This window comes from Manis pentadactyla, chromosome 4 (assembly GCF_030020395.1).
Source record: "Manis pentadactyla isolate mManPen7 chromosome 4, mManPen7.hap1, whole genome shotgun sequence".
NCBI classification, from domain to species: Eukaryota; Metazoa; Chordata; class Mammalia; order Pholidota; family Manidae; genus Manis; species Manis pentadactyla.
Window position 1 is genome coordinate 65587341 of NC_080022.1, and position 21275 is coordinate 65608615.

Sequence of the window (21275 nt, forward strand, 5' to 3'; positions counted from 1 at the left end):
GTAGATAGTGATATAATTACCTTTTAAGAGCATAAATTTTCCAGAAGAAATATCTAGGCAGCAGTTCTTTACTATAGACAATTAAACAAGAAGGAAAAGCCTGAATTGAATGTAAAGAACATTTGTTTGTTTAGAGTTATAGGTTCTTCAGATAACTGAAGAAATGATTTTAGAGAAGAGGTGTTCTTTACTGTTTTACTATGTCTTAAAAACATCTTGAGAACGGCTTGCCCAAATTCTTTAGTAGCTTGTAAAGATCTTTTTTTCTATGTCTAGAAAGATTAAAGTTTTGAAACATTTTGGCTTTGTTTGAAGGCATAATTATTTTGGCAAGTTTCTTTTTTAAAATTTGGAGATAAAGAGGCATATACTCACCTATTTTTCCACAAAAGCTTCCTGTCAGCAAGGATATGAAATTCCTTCTTTGCTGTAACCCTTTATGGGTTCCCCTATAGGCTTGTAGATTTTTGACTCTGCTCCAGGAATTTACCCATCCAAATGAGCAAGTTGGTATCATGTGGTTTAGCACACCTTTTAGTGGGGAAAAAGATGGAAAAGACTTTATTCTAGACTTCTGTGCTATTATCTTTCCTCTCGGCCTTATTCTCTCCTTCCAAGAACCTCTTATAAACTCATAGCTTCTTATCAATTAGTTTCTTCTGTTTATATATCTTTTTTAAATTTAGGGGGGTGTTTTGAAAAATGGTTGTGTGACTATAGAAAATATCCATTATTGTTTGATTCTTGATAAATTCATTATATTACTCTAGAAGAATTCCAAGCATTATATTTGAGTTATATTTTTTAAAATATGAAAAGATACTGGTCATTTCTCTCTGATTTTTGGTTGGCTAGAACTGTATGCCTCGAATATATTGGGAAATTAGGGTTCTACTATGAAATGATGCTAGTATAGAACTGTAGGCCTTGAATATATTGGGAAAATAAGATTCTGCTGTGAAATGATGTGAGCATAAAGTTATTCTTCAATGCCAAGATTATAGTCAGACCATATGCCAATGGTGATAACTACATGAAAACCACTTCACACCCCAAATGATTTTATTTTGGCATTTGTTTCACTTATTTACAATTGTTCTGTTCTTAATTTTTAGGCATGGAGTTGTTTGAAGAGGCATTGCGTCGATGGGAGCAAGCTCTCACCTTTCGAAATAGACAGGCTGAAGATGAAGCTTGTGGTTCCATTAAATTGGGTGCAGGAGATGCCATTGCTGAAGAAAGTGTGGATGTAAGGATGGCTTTTTTGAGAGTGGCCTTCATAATATTGGACGAGTCATACCATTTTTAATGATGATTCAGTGTACTTGCTTTCTGTGGCCCTTAATAGAATGTTTTTTTTTTCTCTTTTGGGATTATGTGATGGTATTTCTTATTAGCCTCTTTCTGTTCAGTTAGTGTTTAAATCCCAAATTTGCAATTCATAATCAACTTTTCCTGATTTTCCAAGAAAATATACAGTTATGCAGATATGATTTCTAAAGGAATTTTTAAAAGTTTGTTTTGATCTGTAGGTTCAGTTAGGGACCATTATATTCATAAAAATCACACAGAGGTAGAGCTAGACTGGTACTTACTGATCATCTAGGCTAGTGATTGTCAAATTTGAACATGCATCAATATCATCTGAAAGGCATGTTAAAACAGATTTGGGGGCCGCAGCCCCAGGACTTCTAATGAAGTGGAGCTGGGGTAAGTCCTGAGAATTTGCATTTCTAACAAGTTCTCACATGGTACAGTTGCTGCTGGTCAGGGACCTCACTTTGAGAACCGTTGGTCTAGTCTGGCTCCTTAATTTTACACATGAAGAAACTGAATCCCTGAGAACTGAGATGATTTTACCAAAGGCACAGCTAGCACCCAGGCCTCCTGACTTCTGTTGCAGTACTGTGCCACCCAGTAGTGGTCTTTATGTCCTTCACTTCCTCTGCCTTTCATTTAAAAGTGGAAAATGTTTAGAGTTTTAACATTAGAATCTAATATTTGCTATGTGTACATTTTCTCTCCTTGTAGGATATTATTAGCACTGAATTTATCCATAAACTTGAAGCTCTGCTGCAAAGAGCATATCGTCTCCAAGAGGAGTTTGAAGCTACCCTGGGAGCTTCAGATCATAATTCTCTTGCTAATAATATTGGTAAGATGGACATTTTATATGGTTTTTGTGAAACGTGGTTTTCTTCTTTTATATTCTTGGAATCATTTGCTTAAGTGTATTAATGTGGTTATATATTTTTTAGAAAATAGGTAAGATAAAGGAAGTTCTATTGTATTTGTTAGATTCTTTTTCTTTCAGTTTTATTTTTCAAGTGAATTTAATACCATTAAGACACAAACGCAAGTACTATAGGTATGATTGTGACATTTTAAAATTACATTCTAAGTGAAACCCAGTTAAAGTGTTGGAGGGAGGAAAAAAATAAATAGAAATACAAAAATGGGACTGAGCCACACCACCTCAGTCAGAAACATGCATAGAGATATACTTTTAAAATATTTTAAGTAATTATATTTCTTGGACCCTAGTTTAATTGCAGGCTAGATTATGAGGTAAGTGATCAATGCAGACATTATTATATATCACTGCCTTTGTTTTCTATATTGAAGAGACTTCTTAAGTGAAAAGAATGATTAAAATTGCTTCCCTAACTTCTGTATATACTCCAAAAAATGAAATAAGACAAAATTATATTACACGTCTTTTTATTATAAATAATTTGTCTTTTTATTTGAGAAGGAATGTTATTTTCCAATAAAGAATAAAAATAGTTAGGGATGGTTGAGTTTTTCCACATTTATTTTTGAACATGAAGTACTGAAAGTGGCTGCACTTTGAGATGTTTACATATCTGTGTATTTTGAATTTAGGTAAAATATTTCATTTGTATTAGAATTATAAATTACTGTCTGTATGTCATAGTGAGGGTTTATATGTAACCTCTTTGCATTAATAATAAACTATTATTACCACCAAAGGTTACTCATTAGACTTTTTAAATAGTTGCTCTGCTTTTAGGATAGGCATTATGTTTTGACATTTGAAGATCGCAGCCAGAAAAAAAGTAGACAATATTCATGTTAACAAAAGAATTGATCAAAGCCTTCTTTTTGTATTTGTTCTGACAGTTTCTTTTGTAACTTATTAGAATAATATTATGATAGTAGGAGAAAGAACAGAGAAGGAGTTTTAAAAGAATTCAGATATAAAAATGGGAATGGAACAACTAGAAAAGATGGGGAAGTTGTTAAGTGGCGAGGAAAGCCACAGAGAAAAAAAGAGTAGGAAAAAATTCTTACTATAAGGAAGGAGAGGAAAAGGGCTGCAAAAGTTTTAATGTCTTATTCTGGGAATGGAGGCTTTGCCATCACTGTTCTAATCTTCTACTAGGAGTTTTTTCCAGCCTCATGGTAAGGATCATGTAGATGTGTAGTTCTACGTGTTAGTCTTGTAATATGTGTGTCAGATTTGCCCAAAGTTTCTTTTTTCTGCTGACCATGAGGTTGGCAGAATCCATCTCTGATTTCTTTAGGTTATGAGGTTAAAAGGTTTCTGGCTGCTGCCCCAGAGGGTCTGCTTCAAGTTCACGTTGCTTCTGTATGAGGAAGTCGCCAGGCAGATGGCTTAATTTCTGGGGCCTTCGAGTTGTTTCTGAGGAAACTGTTGTTAATTGTGAACTATAAAATGGGTAGAATTTCTGGAGTGGGGCCCGTAATCAATTCATACATTTGGTTAGCTTAGGTTTGGAATAAGATCCTGACTGCACCCCTGTCTAACTTCGTCTGTGCCTTGTCTATGAGGCTGGCTGGCTTTTCCTTGTAGCCTAGTAGTGCTGGGCCTATTACTGTCCTGGATATTCCAGCTGACATGAGGCTGATATATTTTCTCCCTTCTTGGGAACAAGATTTTGGATATTGTTCTGTTATTGCAAGTTTACATTTTTGAACTTCTGGACTGAAAGAGCTGAATCTATGGCCAAGACTAGCAAGGGAATAAGTGTTATATCTATTACTTGATATTAGTCAAAATTGCTTAGCAGTCACTTAAGTCTTCTGATTCTCTAAATCCAAATTCATCTGACACATTTAATTTGTACTATTCAGAGGCAGCTTATAGTTAGTAGTCGCAAATAAAGATAGGTTAAAAAATATCTTCAGAGGCTCAGGGATAAATTTAAACCAAGTATCAATCTGACTTCAGTGAATATTTTGCTTTGAAATTTGCTTTGTCTTATTTGATGAAATTACTTTTTTTTATTCTGTTAAGAATCTGGTAGTTTTTTAGGGCTGGAAGATTTCTTAGCACTCATCTAATTTATGTCCTTGCCCCTGTGCTTAATATCTAGCAGCTACCATTGTTTGCATGCTGCCCTGAGCCAGGCCATGTATAAGCACTTACATGTATAACAGCTTCTTTTCTGGGTCAAGCAGTATTCCGAGTGAAAATTATCTCACCTAATCCTCACAAGAACTTTTATTACATAAATATAGTTATTCTCATTTTTCAGCTGATGAAAGAGAAGAAAGGAGATACAAAAGTAACTTTCCCAGAGTCACATAGCTCTTAAGTGTTAGTTGGACCCAGGCAGGCTAGCTTCAGGCCACCATCCTGTTAATGTCTCACCACTTAGGAGACAGACATCTTTTTTGAATGCGTGGGGTGACTGTGAATTCTTTGTGAGCCAAGTATGCCTACTGGCAGAGTTCCCTTTAGAAAACGTAATCATGGAGCAGGTAGCCTGGAAACCCCACAGCGGCTGGAGTAAGGAAGTTTATTTCTTGTGGTGGTATTTATTTAGTGTGGCTCTTCCATTCCTTTTAAGTTTTTCCTTCCTCCATAACTATGTGGATTCTGCAGTTAACTCTTGCATACTTCCTCCTCTCTGAGGCCCTCTAGGCACTCCAGACAGATTTTACTCATTTTACATAAGAAGGTTATCAAGGTTTAATCCAAGAACAAAGCAAAAGAACTACTCTACTTACCTGAGGGAAATAGTGCCAGCTAAATTTAGTGTAGTGCTTTTATGAGTTAGTCTGATGGATTACTCTTTGGCCTATATCCATATGATAATTAAAGGCACAGAATCAAGATTCAGACTATCTAGTTCAAATCCTGGCTTCACCATTCACTAGCTGTGTGATCATATAATGTGTCTAAGCCTCAGCCCCCTCATCTGAAAAAATGGCTACATGGTACCTATTTCATAAAGTAATTATGAGGATTAAATGAAGTAATACATACAGCGTTTCAGGTAACAGTGTTTGTGGGTCTGGAACTTGGAAGGCCTCTGGGATCCTCTCAGGAGGATCATTGCACCTCTAAGCTGTTAGGGTACAGTGTTTTTGCTGCTGCTGTTCTTATTCTACCTGCCTGATCCTGTGTTGGCTATTTTCAAGGTGTTTAAGATTTCTGGTCCACTGGTACCCATTTCACGTTTTCCAATGATGCTATAATTTTATGCATTGATTTTTTTTTTTTCCCTGTCATTTTCTTCCAATGGGATTTGGGAGGAAGGAGAAGTAGATATGTCTATGCTCTCCCTACTATGTTGAACTAGAAATTCTGGTCATTACAGTAATAACAGACTCTAAGGGCTACATTAGCTGTTGTAACATTGCTAATGTTGAGCTTATGGTTAACTAAAACTTTTAAGTTCTTCTTTGTTATTGTTAGATTTGTCATTGTTAAGCTACATCTTCACTTATTTGTTCCTGTGCAGTTCTTTTAGACCCAAGGTTTAGAGTTATATTTATTATTCTGACTAAATTGTCATTTCTGAGTCATCCTGAATTTACGATAGGTTTAGATGTTGATTTGACATCCTTCTCAGCTTTCTACCACTTTCTATTTGGTCACCTTGGTTTAGTTAGTCATCACTGCTCTCATTGAAATCATTAACAAAACATTTTTAAAGGAACACTTGTTTCTCTCTGTCATAACACTTCTGACACTGAATGTGTGGGTTTTCCCTACCAGGCAATTCTCCACCTCTCTGTGGATGCCAGCTGGGTGTTCTACAATTCAGTTCTGACACTAACTACCCAGAGTTAACACAGGCCCCAAAGGTTAAGAGCTCAGTCCCTCAAGAGTGCCCCCCACTCAAATGCCAGTCAGGAGACCAGGCCTCTCATGAAACTCCTGGGAGTTCCCATGACTCCCTCCTGAAGTTTGATTATTTGCTAGAATAGCTCATAGAACTCAGAAACACTTTACTTATTATTACTGGTTTATTACAAAAGATACAACTCAGTATCAGTCAAATGGAAGAGATGCATAAGGCAAGTTATGGAGAATAGGCATAGAGCCTTTATGTCCTCTCCAGGATCACAACCTGCCTGGCAACTCAGTGTGTTCACCAACCTGAAAGTGTTCCAAACCCTGTAGTTTAGGGTCCTTATGAAGGCTCTTTTACCAAAGCATGATTAACTAAATTATTGGCCATTGGTGATGAACTTAATCCTTAGCCTCTCTCCCCCACTATTAGTCCCTCTCCCCTCAGGGGTCCTGCTTGGAGCTGAAAGGTCCAACTTCTAATCATATGGTTGGTTCCCTTGGCAACCATCTCCCATCCTACAGGGGTCACTCATTAGCATAAATTCAAGTATGATTAAAGGAACTTCTTATGAATAACAGAAGATGCTCCTCTCACCCCCATTACTCAGGAAATTCTAAGGGTTTTAGGGACTCTACCAGTAATTGGGACTAAATATATATTGTTATATCATGATATCATAAAGTGGACAGTGCCAAGATCAGAGATCTGAGGCATGACATTTTTAGTTGCCATGGGTCACTAAGGATTATTAAGACTTGTCCATATACCTATAAATTAAACCATTTCTACTTTCATGTTTTTTTCCATTTCATAAAGAGATCATGGGATACTTTATTATGTATTGTGCCAGAATGTATGTATATTTATCTACTTAACCAGTAATTTAGAAAAATGCAAAAAATTTTTTGAAAAAAAGACTAACATCAGTTTATATTATTTGGAAGTATTGCTGATGTTGAGCTTTTTTGTAGGAAGGTATTTGCCATCACATTTATAGCTCGCTTTACACTCACTTGCAAGTCATAATAGTATTAGAAGGCACATGTGTCAGATTTTATTGGCTATAGTAGAGCATCAGCAAAAGATAGTTTGGAATTCAAAATATAAACTGAACTCTACTTAATTTTACATTTATATTATCTGTATGTAGTAGAATAATTTGCCAAGTCAACATTGTGAACAAGAATTAGAGGACAGTTTAAATCCTCAGCAGCATGATTCTTTTTGTATGTTTAAAATAGTCTTGACATTTTTCTCATTTTAATAAGTAGCTGATTAAAAAAGGTTTTGAGTTGTCAGTACTATAAGTTTCTTGGCTGTGTTAAGTAGGTTAAAAACAATTTTAAGTTTAAAAATGTATGATTCTAACACTGGATTATGATGAGGGTCACACAACTCTATATATTACCAAAACTTACTGACTTGTACACTTAAAAAGGAAGAGTATTATGGTATGGAAATTATACTTCAATAAAGCTGTTAAAACTACAGTACAGTTGCTGTGGGTTTTCATAAATTAGAAATAATGCAAAATAACATTTTATACTAAAAATTATATGTAATTCAAATCTCAAAAGTGTTTTAAAAATTCACTTGGAATCAGTTTCAAAGCTGGTGGCCTGGTGAACTACAAACTGTGTTTATTCTAGTGGTGCCACTTTAGCTGGTAACCAGAAATACTGAGAAGCCTTTGTCAGTTAGCTGTGAATCACATTATAGTTTGTAGGAATGGGAACTTCTGCAAGTGATTTTGGTGATTATTATGCTGTTATTTTAACTTGTATTGTTAAATTTAGAATCATTGTATTATGCAATATTGTCATCCAAGTATACATTAAATGTGAAAAATACTGAAAAAAAAATCAAATAACTGCTGATATTCCAGTTGTTAATTTAGTACAGAGCATGCTAGAAATATTGAAACCAATGTTGAGAAAATATAAAAGAGCAAAATTAAAGCTGGAGCACCCACAGCAATTTATACATTCAGTGTAATCCCTGTCAAAATACCAATAGCAGCGTTTTTCAGTAAACTCGAACAAATAATCTTAAAGTTCATGTGGAAACACAATAGACCTCCAGTAGCCAAAGCAATCCTGAGAAAGAAGAACAAAGCTGGGGTGATTATGCTTCCTGACTTCAAGCTCTACTACAAAGCTACAGTAATCAAAACAGTATGATACTGGCACAAGAAGAGACCCATAGATCAATGACAGAATAGAGAGCTCATATATAAACCCATGCATATATGGTCAATTAATATATGCTAAAGGAGTCATGGATATCCAATGCGGAAAAGACAGCTTCTTCAATAACTGGTGTTGGAAAGACTGGACAGCCACATGCAAGACAATGAAACTGTATTACTATTAACTCCATATACAAAAGCAAACTCAAAATGAATCAAAGACCTGAATGTAAGTCATGAAACCATAAAACTCTTAGAAGAAAACATAGGCAAAAATCTCTTGAGCATAAGCATGACCATTTTTTTCCTGTACACATTCAAGCAAGGGAAACAAAATAAAAAGTGAGTAAGTGGGACTACATCAAACTAAAAAGCTTCTGTACAGTAAAGAACACCATCAGCACATGGCAACCTACACTGTCATAAGTAATTTATCCAATAAGGGACTAACATCCAAAGTATATAAAGAACTTATGTGCCTCAGCACCAAAGAAAAACCTGATTAAAAAAATGGACAGAGGATCTGAATAGACATTTCTCCAAAGAAAAAATACAGATGGCCAACAGGCACATGAAAAGATGCTCTACATTGGTAATCATCAGAGATGCAAATCCAAACTACATTGAGAAATCATCTCACACCAGTTAGATTGGCCACTGTCCAAAAGACAAGAAGTAACAAGTGTTGATGAGGATGTGGAGAAAAGGGGGAACCCTCTCTACTCTTAGTGGGAATGTAAATTGGTGCAGCCACTGTGGAGAGCGGGACAGAGGTTCCTCAAAAAACTAAAAATAGTAATACCATAAGATCCAGTAATTCCACTTCTAGGAATTTACCCTTTGAAAACAAAATCCCTGATTGAAACAGATAAGTGCACCTCTATGTTTATTGCCACTTTAAAAAAAAATAGCCAAGATATGGAAGCAACCTAAATGTCTATAAATAGATGAATGGATAAAGAAGAGGTAGTACGTAGACACAATGGAGTATTATTCAGCCATAAAAGTCTGCCATTTGCAACAACATGGTTGGACCTAGAGAGTATTATGATAAATGAAATAAGCCAAGAGGAGAAAGACAAATACCGTATGATTTCACTTATTTGTGGAATATAGAAACAAAATGAACAAAATAGCAGTAGACTTGGACTCTGAGAAGTGACTGGATGGTTACCTATGGGGGAAGGGTTAGGGTAGGTGGGGGGATGGGCGAGGGGGATAAAAGAAAAAAATTCTAAATCATAAGTTGGTCATGGAGATGGTAGTACAGCATGTAGAATATAGCCAATGATTCTGTAACATCTTCCTGTTGACAGTAATGGCACTAGTGGGAGTGAGGATTTAATATGGGTAACTGTTGAATCACTGTATTGTATACTTGACACCAATATAAGATTGTATATCAACAATATTCCATAAAAAAAGGAACTGCATAAAAAAATTAAAGCAGGAGCACTTTAATTTTAAAAATGAAAAACTGGCAAACTGGCTCTAAAATCACCACCACTCTAATGCACTCCAAAGCCAAGCTATTATCTGTGTTACAGTACGAAATATTTTTTATATTTGGGAAGAGATAGTGATACAAAAAATTTTACTAAAAATACTTAATGTTTCAAAAGCATTCTTAACAGATTTTATTTTAGTAATTGTTCTTTAAAACTCTGCTTGAAAAAAGAAATACAGCACAATAATTGTAACATACATAACCCCCTTTTACATTTTTACCTGTAGGAAAAAGCTTGAATCAGGAAAGGTTCATATTAGGTTTTAAGACATGAATTCATCACATAAAATGTAATCACACTGTATTTTCTAATCTGCCTTTTGCCATGTTCTATACTGGTGCTTCCTTAACCATTCTGAGTTAGGGAATCATTATTGGATATATTTCTATATTTGCTCTTACACACCAAAAGTTTACTTCTGGTTTCAACAATAATTATTTGTTCTGTTCCTCTTGTCATAAAGTGAAAGGAAGATTTGAATTAGTTCTCTAAAATTAAAGTTTTCCTTTGTCACTTATGATACTGTTTAGTGTTAAATGCAAGGTGTTGAAATCACTAGATGGCAGCATATTTTGCCTACACATTAGATGTCTGTGACTCAGGAGTGCCGTTCTGTGCTGCTCATAGCACTGCAAGTTAAATTTAGGTCACCATTCTTTTCTGGCATGTTTTGTATACACCTGCTACTGTAGCTCAGTGAGACAGAAAAAAGTTATACAGACTTGAAATAACATTTGTGTAAATTTCCATTAGTGTTCAAGTTGTTCTAGCTAACAATATCTAGAAGTGTTATGTATGTTTGTAATTTGTTTATCAGAGAATTGTTAAATTACAGTTGTTAAATTATAATTTTGTGATTGTAATTTTTGAACGTGCAATCAAAAACTCCATTATGATTTCAGCTATAGACAGTGTAGGTTAATGATTGAGAACATGGGCTTTCGGGTTAAGCAAACATAAGTTTAAATTTTGGCTCTATCACTCCACCTATTTAAGAAGCATAAGCCCAGCCTTGCTTGACCTTTCTTGGACTCAGCGTCTTCATCTGCAAGATGGAGGACTGTATTAGGATCAGCTTCATAGAATTGGGAAGATTATATGAGATAACTTGTGCATTGTATTTTAACAGGCACATGGTAAACACTTGTTTTCTGTTCATATTTCAGTTATAGTCTAGCATTTTTATGAGGTCTGTTCTAAGATTATTTTTAAATTGCATGGTTATAGGTGGATGGATGTCACATGTTCATGGCTTGTTTTACAATGATACTGTGAAATCATCTCCAGACAACATTAATTTTTTCTGGGAAATAGATTTTTCTCCTATCATAGTAGTAACAAATTTGCATTTCCTGAAACAAAGTATTTAAGCTATGTTTAAAGTTACTTAGTCAAGAAAATAGAAAAGATGCTCTTTATAAATCTGTTTTTTCTGTGTGTCAGAAAACTGTCATCTGAGGGACAAATACCTTGTTAATTTTTATTCTAGATCTATAGCTAAGATTATGGGCTTTCCTTGATCCCTGGTCTTACCATATACATAGGAGGAACATAAGAAATGGTAATAGATGTACTGCACATCCAGTTATTTGGCAAGTTCTGTCAATTGTGCCTCCACAATATGGCCCTCATTCATTTACTTTTCTCTGCACCCTCATTATAATTTGCTTGGATTAATAATCTCCTAATTGAGTTCCCGCCTCCAGTCTCTCTCCCCTTTGGAACATCTGTACCTTGTTTCTGGGTTATCATCTCAGTGCAAGCTCTCATCTTGTCGCTCACATATTCTCAGATCATTTTTCTGACCTATTTTACCATTTCCCATATACTCCAGCCAAACTGACCAAGTCTCTTCTAGAACTGAAGTTCTTCTCTAAGATTTTAGTTGTAAAATCAATTCCAGGTTTTTATTAAATTTTCCTTGTTTTTCTTTTTGTATTCTTTTGCTGATACTGTTCCTTTGCATAATCAAACATGCTGTGAACCATTTTTTTCTACCTATGGAACAAAACTCTTCTCAGGGCTACCTCCTCTATGCATTCTTCTCTGGTTTTTGAAGCCAGAGGAAAACTCTCCTACTTTTCTCTGTTCCACAAAAATAGCATCTGTTAAGGTTTTAGGTGTACCATGTAGAGACTCATTTGTTTCTCTGGGTTCTGTATAAGCTGAGTGAAAGGGTATCTCGCTGCGTCCCTCCTTATCCCAGAACGGCTCAGGAGACACGTGCCCACACAAGATATTTTATTACCTGAAAGAGAAAATGGCTGCCCCAGAGAGAGGGAGCAGCCGCTCGTGGGTGAGGAAGTGAGTTTTTAAGGGGTGGGGGTAGGGTGTGTTCTGCGTTGGCGATTGGATCTTAAGGGGTGGGGGTCTCAGCGTGCCAGAATTTGCCTTCACTGAGAATGTAAAATGAGCCAGGTGTTGATTATAAAATAGTATTAACTTTATTTTGAATTCTTCACTGATGGCTGCATTGCACAATGTGGTAAGGCTTCCTGCTCTTCCCTTCCTTCCCCTCAAAAAAGTTCTTTGGAGAAGAGTTGGGAATGCAGAGCAAATTCCTAGCACACTTACCCAGCCAACTGCAAGGATTTAGTGCTTGCGGGTAATCCCTGCTAAAACTCTTCTAGCTCAGGAGAGTGAGATCCAGCACAAAGTGATGGGTTTGCAGACCTAGACCTTGCTTTAGAAGACTTGAGAGAGCATGAACACTGGTGCACCCCGGGAGCCATGCAGTGAGCAATGACGGCATCTCATTTTCTTCTGGCTGCTTGAAGTCACTCAGGTTCTCTGCATTAGCTCAGTTACTCTAAGCTAGGAAGGAAGCAGATGAGGAAGTGAAGGGAGCAACTTAAAGTTTTCAGCTAGTGTAGCTACTTCCTGGAGGATGGATTGGAAGTCCCATATGAAATACGAAGATGTGAGAGATTTAATGGTTTCCTCAGTGGCATCAGGTACTTTGAACAGTGCATTATAATTATTTATGTATCCAGTCTCTTATCTTAGACCTTAAACTCCTTGTGGGCAGATGGCATATTTAATTCTGTTCTTTTCAGTTTCTCATAGCCGTAGCTTCACTGTCATATGGATACTCAGGTCTTCAGAAGGTGGTTATCAGAATCAACTTTGTAGCTTTTCAACAACACGGATTCCTAGGGTTCACTCCAGATCTTCTGAGTTTGAAACTTTGGGGGTTGGGACTATGAAATAACATTTGTAGTTCATAGTTCAGCGTGTGATTCTTATGTGCATTTCTGTTTAAACAAGACGTCTTTGAAGTAATACATGAATGATAGATGTTTGAATGGATAGGTGGATAGATTAAATGAGTGACATTAAGATTTTCTGCAAAAAATTTTAGTAAGTTGGTAGTATAGTATCAGTTATTAAATGCCGAAGTTTATTTTTAGTGAATTGGAAATTTAACAAAAGGTAATTTCTTTAAAGGCTATGAGGAAAATATAATGTGTGGTCATGGCTGTTTTCATTTAAGCCTTAAATGTATAATTACAGTGCTGCTATATAAAAATTGCAGAATGTACTGGTGCTTTTATGTCTTTCTCCTTTCTTTTCTAAAGAGGATTCTCAAGCCTCTCTAGCTGTCAAGATTGTTGTTATTTTTTTTGTAAGTTCCCATACCATTTTATTCTCTACAAAATGAAAAGCCAAGCACAAAGAAAAGTATAGAGAATATTTCAGAAAGTTTTATCAAATGTTAACATTTTGTCACGTGAACTTCAGATTTTTTAAATAATGAGCTATATTATTGCAGATAAAGTTGAAATAACCTGTGAACCTTTACCTGATTCTGTTTCTTCCAGAGGTGCTTCTTTTGGTGTTTATCACAAACCTGTACTTATACTTATATACATCATGTTCCAGTGAACATGGTTGCATGTCTCTTATGCATATTTATAGGCATTTCTCTAGGATAGTTTTTTAAACTGGTGATTATTGTTTATGGTCATGAAATCAGCTTAGTGAGTTGTAGCCAGTATTAAAAATATACATACATGTGCATCATATAAATATGTATATACACATACACACGTACATGTATATTATACATATATACACATAGATACATTCATTTTATGAAACTTCTGTTTCATTTATATATTCATGTATAATTGTCTACTGGGCTTCAAAGTGCATTTCATACTTTGGCTCATGGACACACAAGCATGACAGGGATTGTTGCTGTTGTGGAACTGAAGGATTATCCATTATGCTAGTGTTCAGCCTTAGACATAGCACCAAATTACTCCCTACCATGTTTATACCAGTTTAAACTTCCACCAACAGTGTATTCAAATTCTTTCTCATGTCCTCGTTTGTTTGAGTTCTCTCTGGCAGTGCCAAGAATTTTAATTTTAATATTACCTTATTTATCATTGTTTCCTTTATGGTTTTTACTTTCTGTTTATTTAGAAGGTATAAAGAGAATTTTATTTTCTTTGGAAAGTTTTAAAGTTTTGCTTTTTAGTTTTAGGTTTTCAATCTGCCAGCAGCTGTTTTCTTAAATATATATATTATTACTATTTTTGAAAAACATTTGGATTACTAGTTGCCTGAGCACCATTCACTGAATAATATATCTTTTTCTTATTGGTTTGCAATGCCCTTGTCAGCTGTCAAGCTGTCTTAAATGTGTGTCTTTTCTGGACTCTGTTCTGTTACTCTACCTGTTTCTGCATTGGTTTCACAGTGTTTTCATTATTGTAAGCTTTGTATAGTTTTATAGTAACACCTGGCAGGGTGTGTTGTTTCAGAAGAATCGCCTTGGCTATTCTTATTTCTTTGCTTTTCCATGTGAAGTTTAGGACAGCAAGTCAAGTTTCATGAAAACCTCTCTTGGGATTTTGATAATTACACTGCCTTTATAGGCCAGCTTGTGGGTGAATTTAATTTTTATATTTATGTTCCCACCTACAAACATGGTATAGTTCTTTGTTTACTTATGTCCTTCATAATTTTTTATAATTTTTCCATAGAGGCCGTATATATCTTCATGCCTAGGTCCCTTATAGTTTTGGCATCATTGTACATGGAATCTTTTAAAAACTTACATTTTCTAATTTTTTGCTGCCAGTATCTAAAATGTTGATATTTGCATTTGAACATTATCAGCAGCCTTTCTGAAACTAATATAGTTCTGCCACCAGTAATTTGTTATGAGTTCTTTTTTATTTTATTTTGTTTTTATTCTTTTTCTTTGTTTTGTATTATGAGTTCTTTTGAAATTTTTACCTAGACCAATAAATGTAATGTTTCTTTTTCTTTCTTTCTAACCCTTGATGCTTGCTTGCTTTCCTCCCTCCCTCCCTCCCTCTCTCTCTCTCTCTCTCTCTTTACCTTTACCTCCCTTCCTTCCTTCCTTCCCTCCCTCCCACTGTGGGTAGATTCTTGCAGTCTTTTTGCCTCTGAGGAGAGCTGTGTAGAAAGGAGGAGCGTGAGTTAGCCGGCCCACCACCCAGAAGTGAACATGGTGCCTTACTGCCGTAGCGTCCCAGGAAGGTTCAGGAATGTTGATGACAGGGACTCATGAAGACTGCTAAGGCAAATTATAGCTTACAAATCAACTTGTGACTGTTTACTCGACTCTTTACAGTGTGCCTTGCATGCGATGAAATGCAGATGAAATAAGAGCTGAAGTGCCTGTCTTCAGGTGGCTTTTGGTCTGATTGCCAGTTAGAAGGTAATATGGGTTAGTACTCAATACTGAGCTGTAGTCATAGAACCCCAAGCCTAAGCTCCCTCCACAATGCAGATTATTCCTTTAACTTTCCCTTCCCACCTCCATTCTGTCCTATACTTCACAGCTGAAGTACCCTCAGCCTGTTTGAGAGCCTAAGATAAGAACTTGAAAATAAACAGATCTGCTTTGGGAGATGTAGTTATCTTTAGCTATCCGCTGCTGTTTTTGCTGAAATACCTGAATATCTATGAAATGTATTTGAGGACCTTTATATCTTAAGTATCAGATAAGAAAACATATATGGTACTGTCTTCTGCATGACTATATCATTTTTCCTTTTAAGTAAATAATTTTGTAAACTTTGAGAAGTGGCTATAAATAGGTGGTAGATTCACAAATACTTGTAGTGTGTTGATTAAAAATATACATCTATGCTATATACATAACTTTTGTACATACCAAATATTATGCAGTAAAATATGTTTATCTTTCATGTTAAACAGAAACCTGTGTTATTGTTTGAATCATTTTAGTAAAAATTAGACTTCAGGTCAGAATATCTAGTGAGAGAGTGGTAGCGTATAGGATTAAAACCTATTATCAAGGAATGCTTTCTATTTCAGGAAACTTCTGATACCGTATCATGAAGGGGATGTATCATTACATGTTTTGGTGGTTTATTTCAGTAACAATACATTCAGGAATTAAGATCATTCTTTACTCACTTTGGTTAGGTTATTAGAACAGGACCAAATTGTTGAATTTAATACCAGTGTAAAAATAAACTTGATTACCAACAAATGGAGCTTGTCATAGTTTCTCGGGGACATTAGTTAATACGGTTTATACGAATAAAGTTCAAGCTTATTTATCTACTCTTTAATTAGATGTCCTCTAAAATGAATTCTGCTTCGTAGTTTGTATGCTTACTTTTCTATAAAGAGCCGTTTGTATTTCCAGAAGCGGTATTAGCAGGCAACTGAAGCCCTAAGTTTGATAAATGTTGTCTTTTTGGCTGATGCAAAGGATTTGGTTATTCCTTTATACTGATGTGTAAGAACAAACTTAGCCCTTAAAAACAAGCTAGGAATTTATATAATTTAACTGCATTGCTTTGCATATTTCAGATATGTGTTTCAGCATCTTCATAGTCTAGTTTCTTAACAGAATGAACTCATAGAATCTTAGACCTGGAATATTTACTTAGCAAAACATTTGATTGCGTAGTATATACCAAACATAGCGTAAGGCACTGAAGAGGCAAGGATGAAGATTTCATCCTTGCTTTTACACAATACAGAATCTAGATTTGGAGACAAGCATAGCACAGTAAAATTACAGCACAGTAGAGGAAGTGCTGTAATAGTGTGTTTAGAAAGTGCTATGTAAACACCAAAGCATAGATAACTCAAAGCGGCGGGGGCACAAGGAAGGCTTCATAGACATGGCACTTGAAGAAATATGGTCCACCTAGAAGACGACTGAGAAAAGGATGTTCCAAGCAGAGGGAACAGCATGAATCAAGGTGTGGAGTGAAGCTTGTTTAGGAATTGTAAGTCATTTGATATGTCTTAGGAATGCAATATGTATGTAAGAGAGAAGTAGAAAAATGAAATCTGGAAAGGCGAGCAGGAGATAAATCATGAAAGTCCTTGTTTTGTTCCTTTACGTGAAAGGGAGCCACTGAGATTTGTAAGAAGTCATAATCAAATGTACGTGTTTACGGGAGACTGTGGAATGGTTGACTTGTACAGTTTAAATACTTTGCCCATCTCTCTGCTCTCTTATGCAGAGGATTTCGTCGAGACAGGGACACATCCTCTAAGGGAAAATTAGAGACTTTTCCAGCTGGTACTGACGGTACAATTCTCTGGCAGGGAATAGGAAATGCTATAAAGTGGGACCTCTTGACTACTAGACAGACATTATTATTCTTTTTTGGTAAGGAGTCAGATAGAATATTTAGCAATATTGAAAATACTTGTTAGCAAGAGGAACTGCCTCAACCTATCATCTCCAGTTAAATGTCAGACAGCCCAGAGTTGACCCTCTTAAGACCTTGTCCTTTTCCTTCCCTGCAGAGTCACTGTGGTCAAAGGATAAACTCCCGAGAGTTTATTTTTAGCGAGTGACACGAATTGCATGCTTAACTTGTGTACTCAGACCTCTAAATATACAGAGTGCAAATTGCAGCGCATATAGGAGATTTGGTCTAGAAATTTCCTCTCATTAACGCTCATAATCTTAATTTCAGAGTGTTTAATAATACTACAAATTGAAGCCTAACTGGTATTATGTATGCAGGTCAAAATAGGTTCAGAGATGAAAAGCAGCGTAATGACATAGCTGGGGTGCTTGAGACAAGGGAGTTACCTGCTGCTTGCTTTTGCCTCTTTTACATTCTGCTTTGATTTCTAAGTCTAGGACCTGCCCTAGCCCATACAAGGCCGTTGTGTGATTTAGAAAAAGCCCCATCTGTAACACCCTGGGAAGGGTACCTTTGTGATAAGAAAACGGTTCACCTTCCACCAGGAAGACGCAGGCCCAGATTATGGGTGGATTTCTGCCTCCATTTGTCCCATTGGCCAGGGCCCTTTGTGTAGTGCACAGAATGACCAGCTGTTGCTTGAGTGGCCCCATTAAAGTCTCTATAACTGCAGATCTAACCTCAATTACCTTTTGCTCCACTTTGGGCTATCCAGTCTTTCTGATGTTAAGAAAAGCTAAGAAATGATGTTAACTCCTTTCTCTTTCCTTCTGTGACTCATTTTGCACTAGCAGCTGTATTTCCCAGTTAGAAGTCATAGTTGTTATATTGGCCAATCATGGCACATAAGAAGTTTTGATAAACAAGGGAAGCCAGAGACAACTGTTAATGGGAATCTTTTGGGTAGTGACAGTATTGGGCTTTTTTGCACATGTGTAATTTCACATAGGCAAAATGGTGTAAGTTGTAACATCAAGAATTGAACAGTTCTTTTGTTTCATTAGATTTTACTTTTACTCTTTTGAATATTAGGTACTTTGAAGGAAAGTCAACTCTTAGCTTTCTTAGTGCTTTCACTTTCTGAAGTTATGTTTTTTATTTTTGTAGTCAAGTTTTATTTTTTTCCTCTCTCAAACTATACTTTTGCATTTTTATAACATATCAGAATAAAAAATTATCCACAGTATGGATGGGGCAGATAATCATACAAAATACACAGAGCAGCAGTGATTTTCTAGATTTCTTAATTATTTGAACAGACTACAGCTGACTCTATTTAGAAAACAGCCTGTTGTGTTGGCAGCAGGATCTTTTCCATTTTTGATAAAACTATAGAAAAGATGAGGTTTCAATTCATATTTAAACTGCTAAAAATCATCTGGAGAATAGCTGCTCACATCAAAGTCAGATGACATTGAGACATTTGGCAGGCATCCTCTTGCTAGTGTTATAAAATCCACAGTGGACAGCCTGGATTTTAAAAGAAGAGTGGCATCTTTGGAATCTTCAGTAGAATCTGCTGAGATTAAAATAGACCTGATGCCTTCTAAATCACAGAAAATAGAACGTGCCGAGGGGTGGCAAAAGTGAGACGCACAGAAAGCCTACTTGGATTTGTTTAAGGACACAGATCCAGATGTGAGGTTCCAGGTTCAGGGCTGAAGTGTCTTCAGTTTTTTCTTCTCTTTTTTTAACATTCACGCAAATTCTGTTTTGGAAAAAACTTAAGTAATATGTGAATTATGAGATTGTGAAAGGAGGAAGGCTTGAATCCAGTCAGATTTTTGGCCTAAAATAGATGGCTGTTTAGTTAAAAGTAAACATTAAATTTTCAGTGTTCTTCCAAAGAAGAACATAGTTATTGTCTGTGCATGAATGTTTTAAAAGTTCTGGGTGACTGAGACAAGTGAAAAAAATGTTTAAAAATTTTGTAGAATTACTATTTTAAAAAGGAGAAGAAGCTACTGCACTAAGGGCCAGTCTGGTAACTTATGGCACATATTTTATATTTAATGACCCAGTTATATGAAAGCTTTCTTCAGGCACTTAAAGTTTAATGATAAGTCACTCAGGGGTTTAAGCTGCATATTTCAGGTTTACAAGATAATATTGTAAGTTTAATTAATTTAGAGCTGAGTATTAGAAACAATTCTAACAGGGCTGTGAAAACAAATTAGTCATGTAAAAGACAAAATGATCCAGAGGATACACATGAGAGACTTTTTTAAAATAGGGATTTTCATGTCTTGAGGATAGTCAGTGTATAATAACAAGTTTTAATCTAGTTTATATGAACAAAAAGTAAGTGCTTACAATGTGTTGAAAGCTCTATTGAGAACTGTAGGAACCATCAGAAAAAAAAAATAAGACAAAGTCCATCTACTCAAGTTGTTTCAGTTCACCTGGACAAACAAGCTATATATTCAGGCAGTAGTTAAATAAAAATTTACACAGTTTATAAATAGTGCATATTTATCATTTATAATAATATGGATAGTATGGATAATATTAATCTATAATATGGATAGCTACAATAATATCAAAATAATATGCATTGCTAACATTTATTGAATTCTTACTTTACATATATCAGCTCATTTAATCCTCACACAGCTCCATGAGGTGGATTTTATTCCCATTTTACAAAGAAAACACAGGAGTGGAGAAGAAACAAAACTTACCCAAGGTCAAGACAGCTAACAAGTAGCAGAATCAGAGTTTTAATCCAAGTTGTCTGGCTCTAGAACCATGATTTTAACACTTTTGCTGTACTGTCTTACATGGAAGCAAAAAATTAGATAATTTTATAGCTAATTTTTGGAGCTACTTGCAGGGGTTAGTACTTGAGCTGAATGTAATATGTGTTTCTGGGTAGCATGGGGCAAGGGAGCAATCAGGAGAGAAATATGTATACCGGAGATATAGGAAGGACCAAAGATTTGAGTAAAGAATGCATATGGGAATAAAAATAGTTGCAAAAACTTATGTAGCACTTACCATGTGTCAAGTACTCCATAAATCTCTCATCTAAGCCTAGTGACAACTCTGAAATCAAAATTGTTATTCTCAGTTTATTAAGTAACAAGGCTGGGATTGGGATCTGGTTCCAAGTGTTAGCTGGTGCCTCCAAAGCCCAAGCTTGTCCACATGCATCGCTCTGGCGAGTGGGAGTGTAGGGGAGGCATGGGTTACTCAGCTAAAGCTCAGGGTTCCTTTAGTGATTCATAGAAAGCAGGTTAGACAGGTGGGGCAAACAGAGATTATAGAAAGCTTTGAAAACCAGATGAGGAGCCATTAAAGATTTTAATTAGAAAATGGCTTTTTTGGTTCTATTTACAGTAAAGCAGAATTGTACATAATTAGGCTAATCCTATCTAACAGTTGCACATATTAAATGAAATAAATATTCAGTGAAAGCTCTTAGCAGAATACCTTGGGCACACAGTAGTCAAACAAAAATGAGTTAAGTCTGAGTCTGGGAAAGAATTTGTGAGCTCTTTACACTGTACGTAAGGTATGAGAAAGGGATGTTCAAACAGTAGAAATATAATATGAGCCACAAATGTAACTTTTAAATTTTCTAGTAGCCACATGAAAGGGGTTAAATTAATTGTAATAATGTATTTTTTTAAACCCAGTTTATAACAATAAGATATTTTCTATTTTTTGGTACGAAGTTTCCACAATCCATTGTGTATTTTATGCATACAGCACATCTGAGTTCTGACTGGCCATATTTTGTGTGCTCAGTAGACACTGGTGGCTAGCAGCTACTATACTGACCACGACAACTCCATTGTTTCTTAGCATGGAATCTGCTGTC

General features: G+C 35.8%; 1 protein-coding gene across 4 annotated transcripts in view; it reads left to right on the forward strand.

The window, feature by feature from the left end:
* MIGA1 (mitoguardin 1) overlaps positions 1-21275 on the forward strand; it is a 90362-nt gene that overhangs the window by 39193 nt on the left and 29894 nt on the right. For all 4 annotated transcript variants that reach the window (XM_057500349.1, XM_057500348.1, XM_057500350.1 and 1 more), the window contains 2 exons: positions 1116-1249; positions 2032-2155. In XM_057500349.1, coding sequence (XP_057356332.1) covers positions 1116-1249; positions 2032-2155 — 258 coding nt within the window. The remainder of the gene's footprint in view (positions 1-1115; positions 1250-2031; positions 2156-21275) is intronic.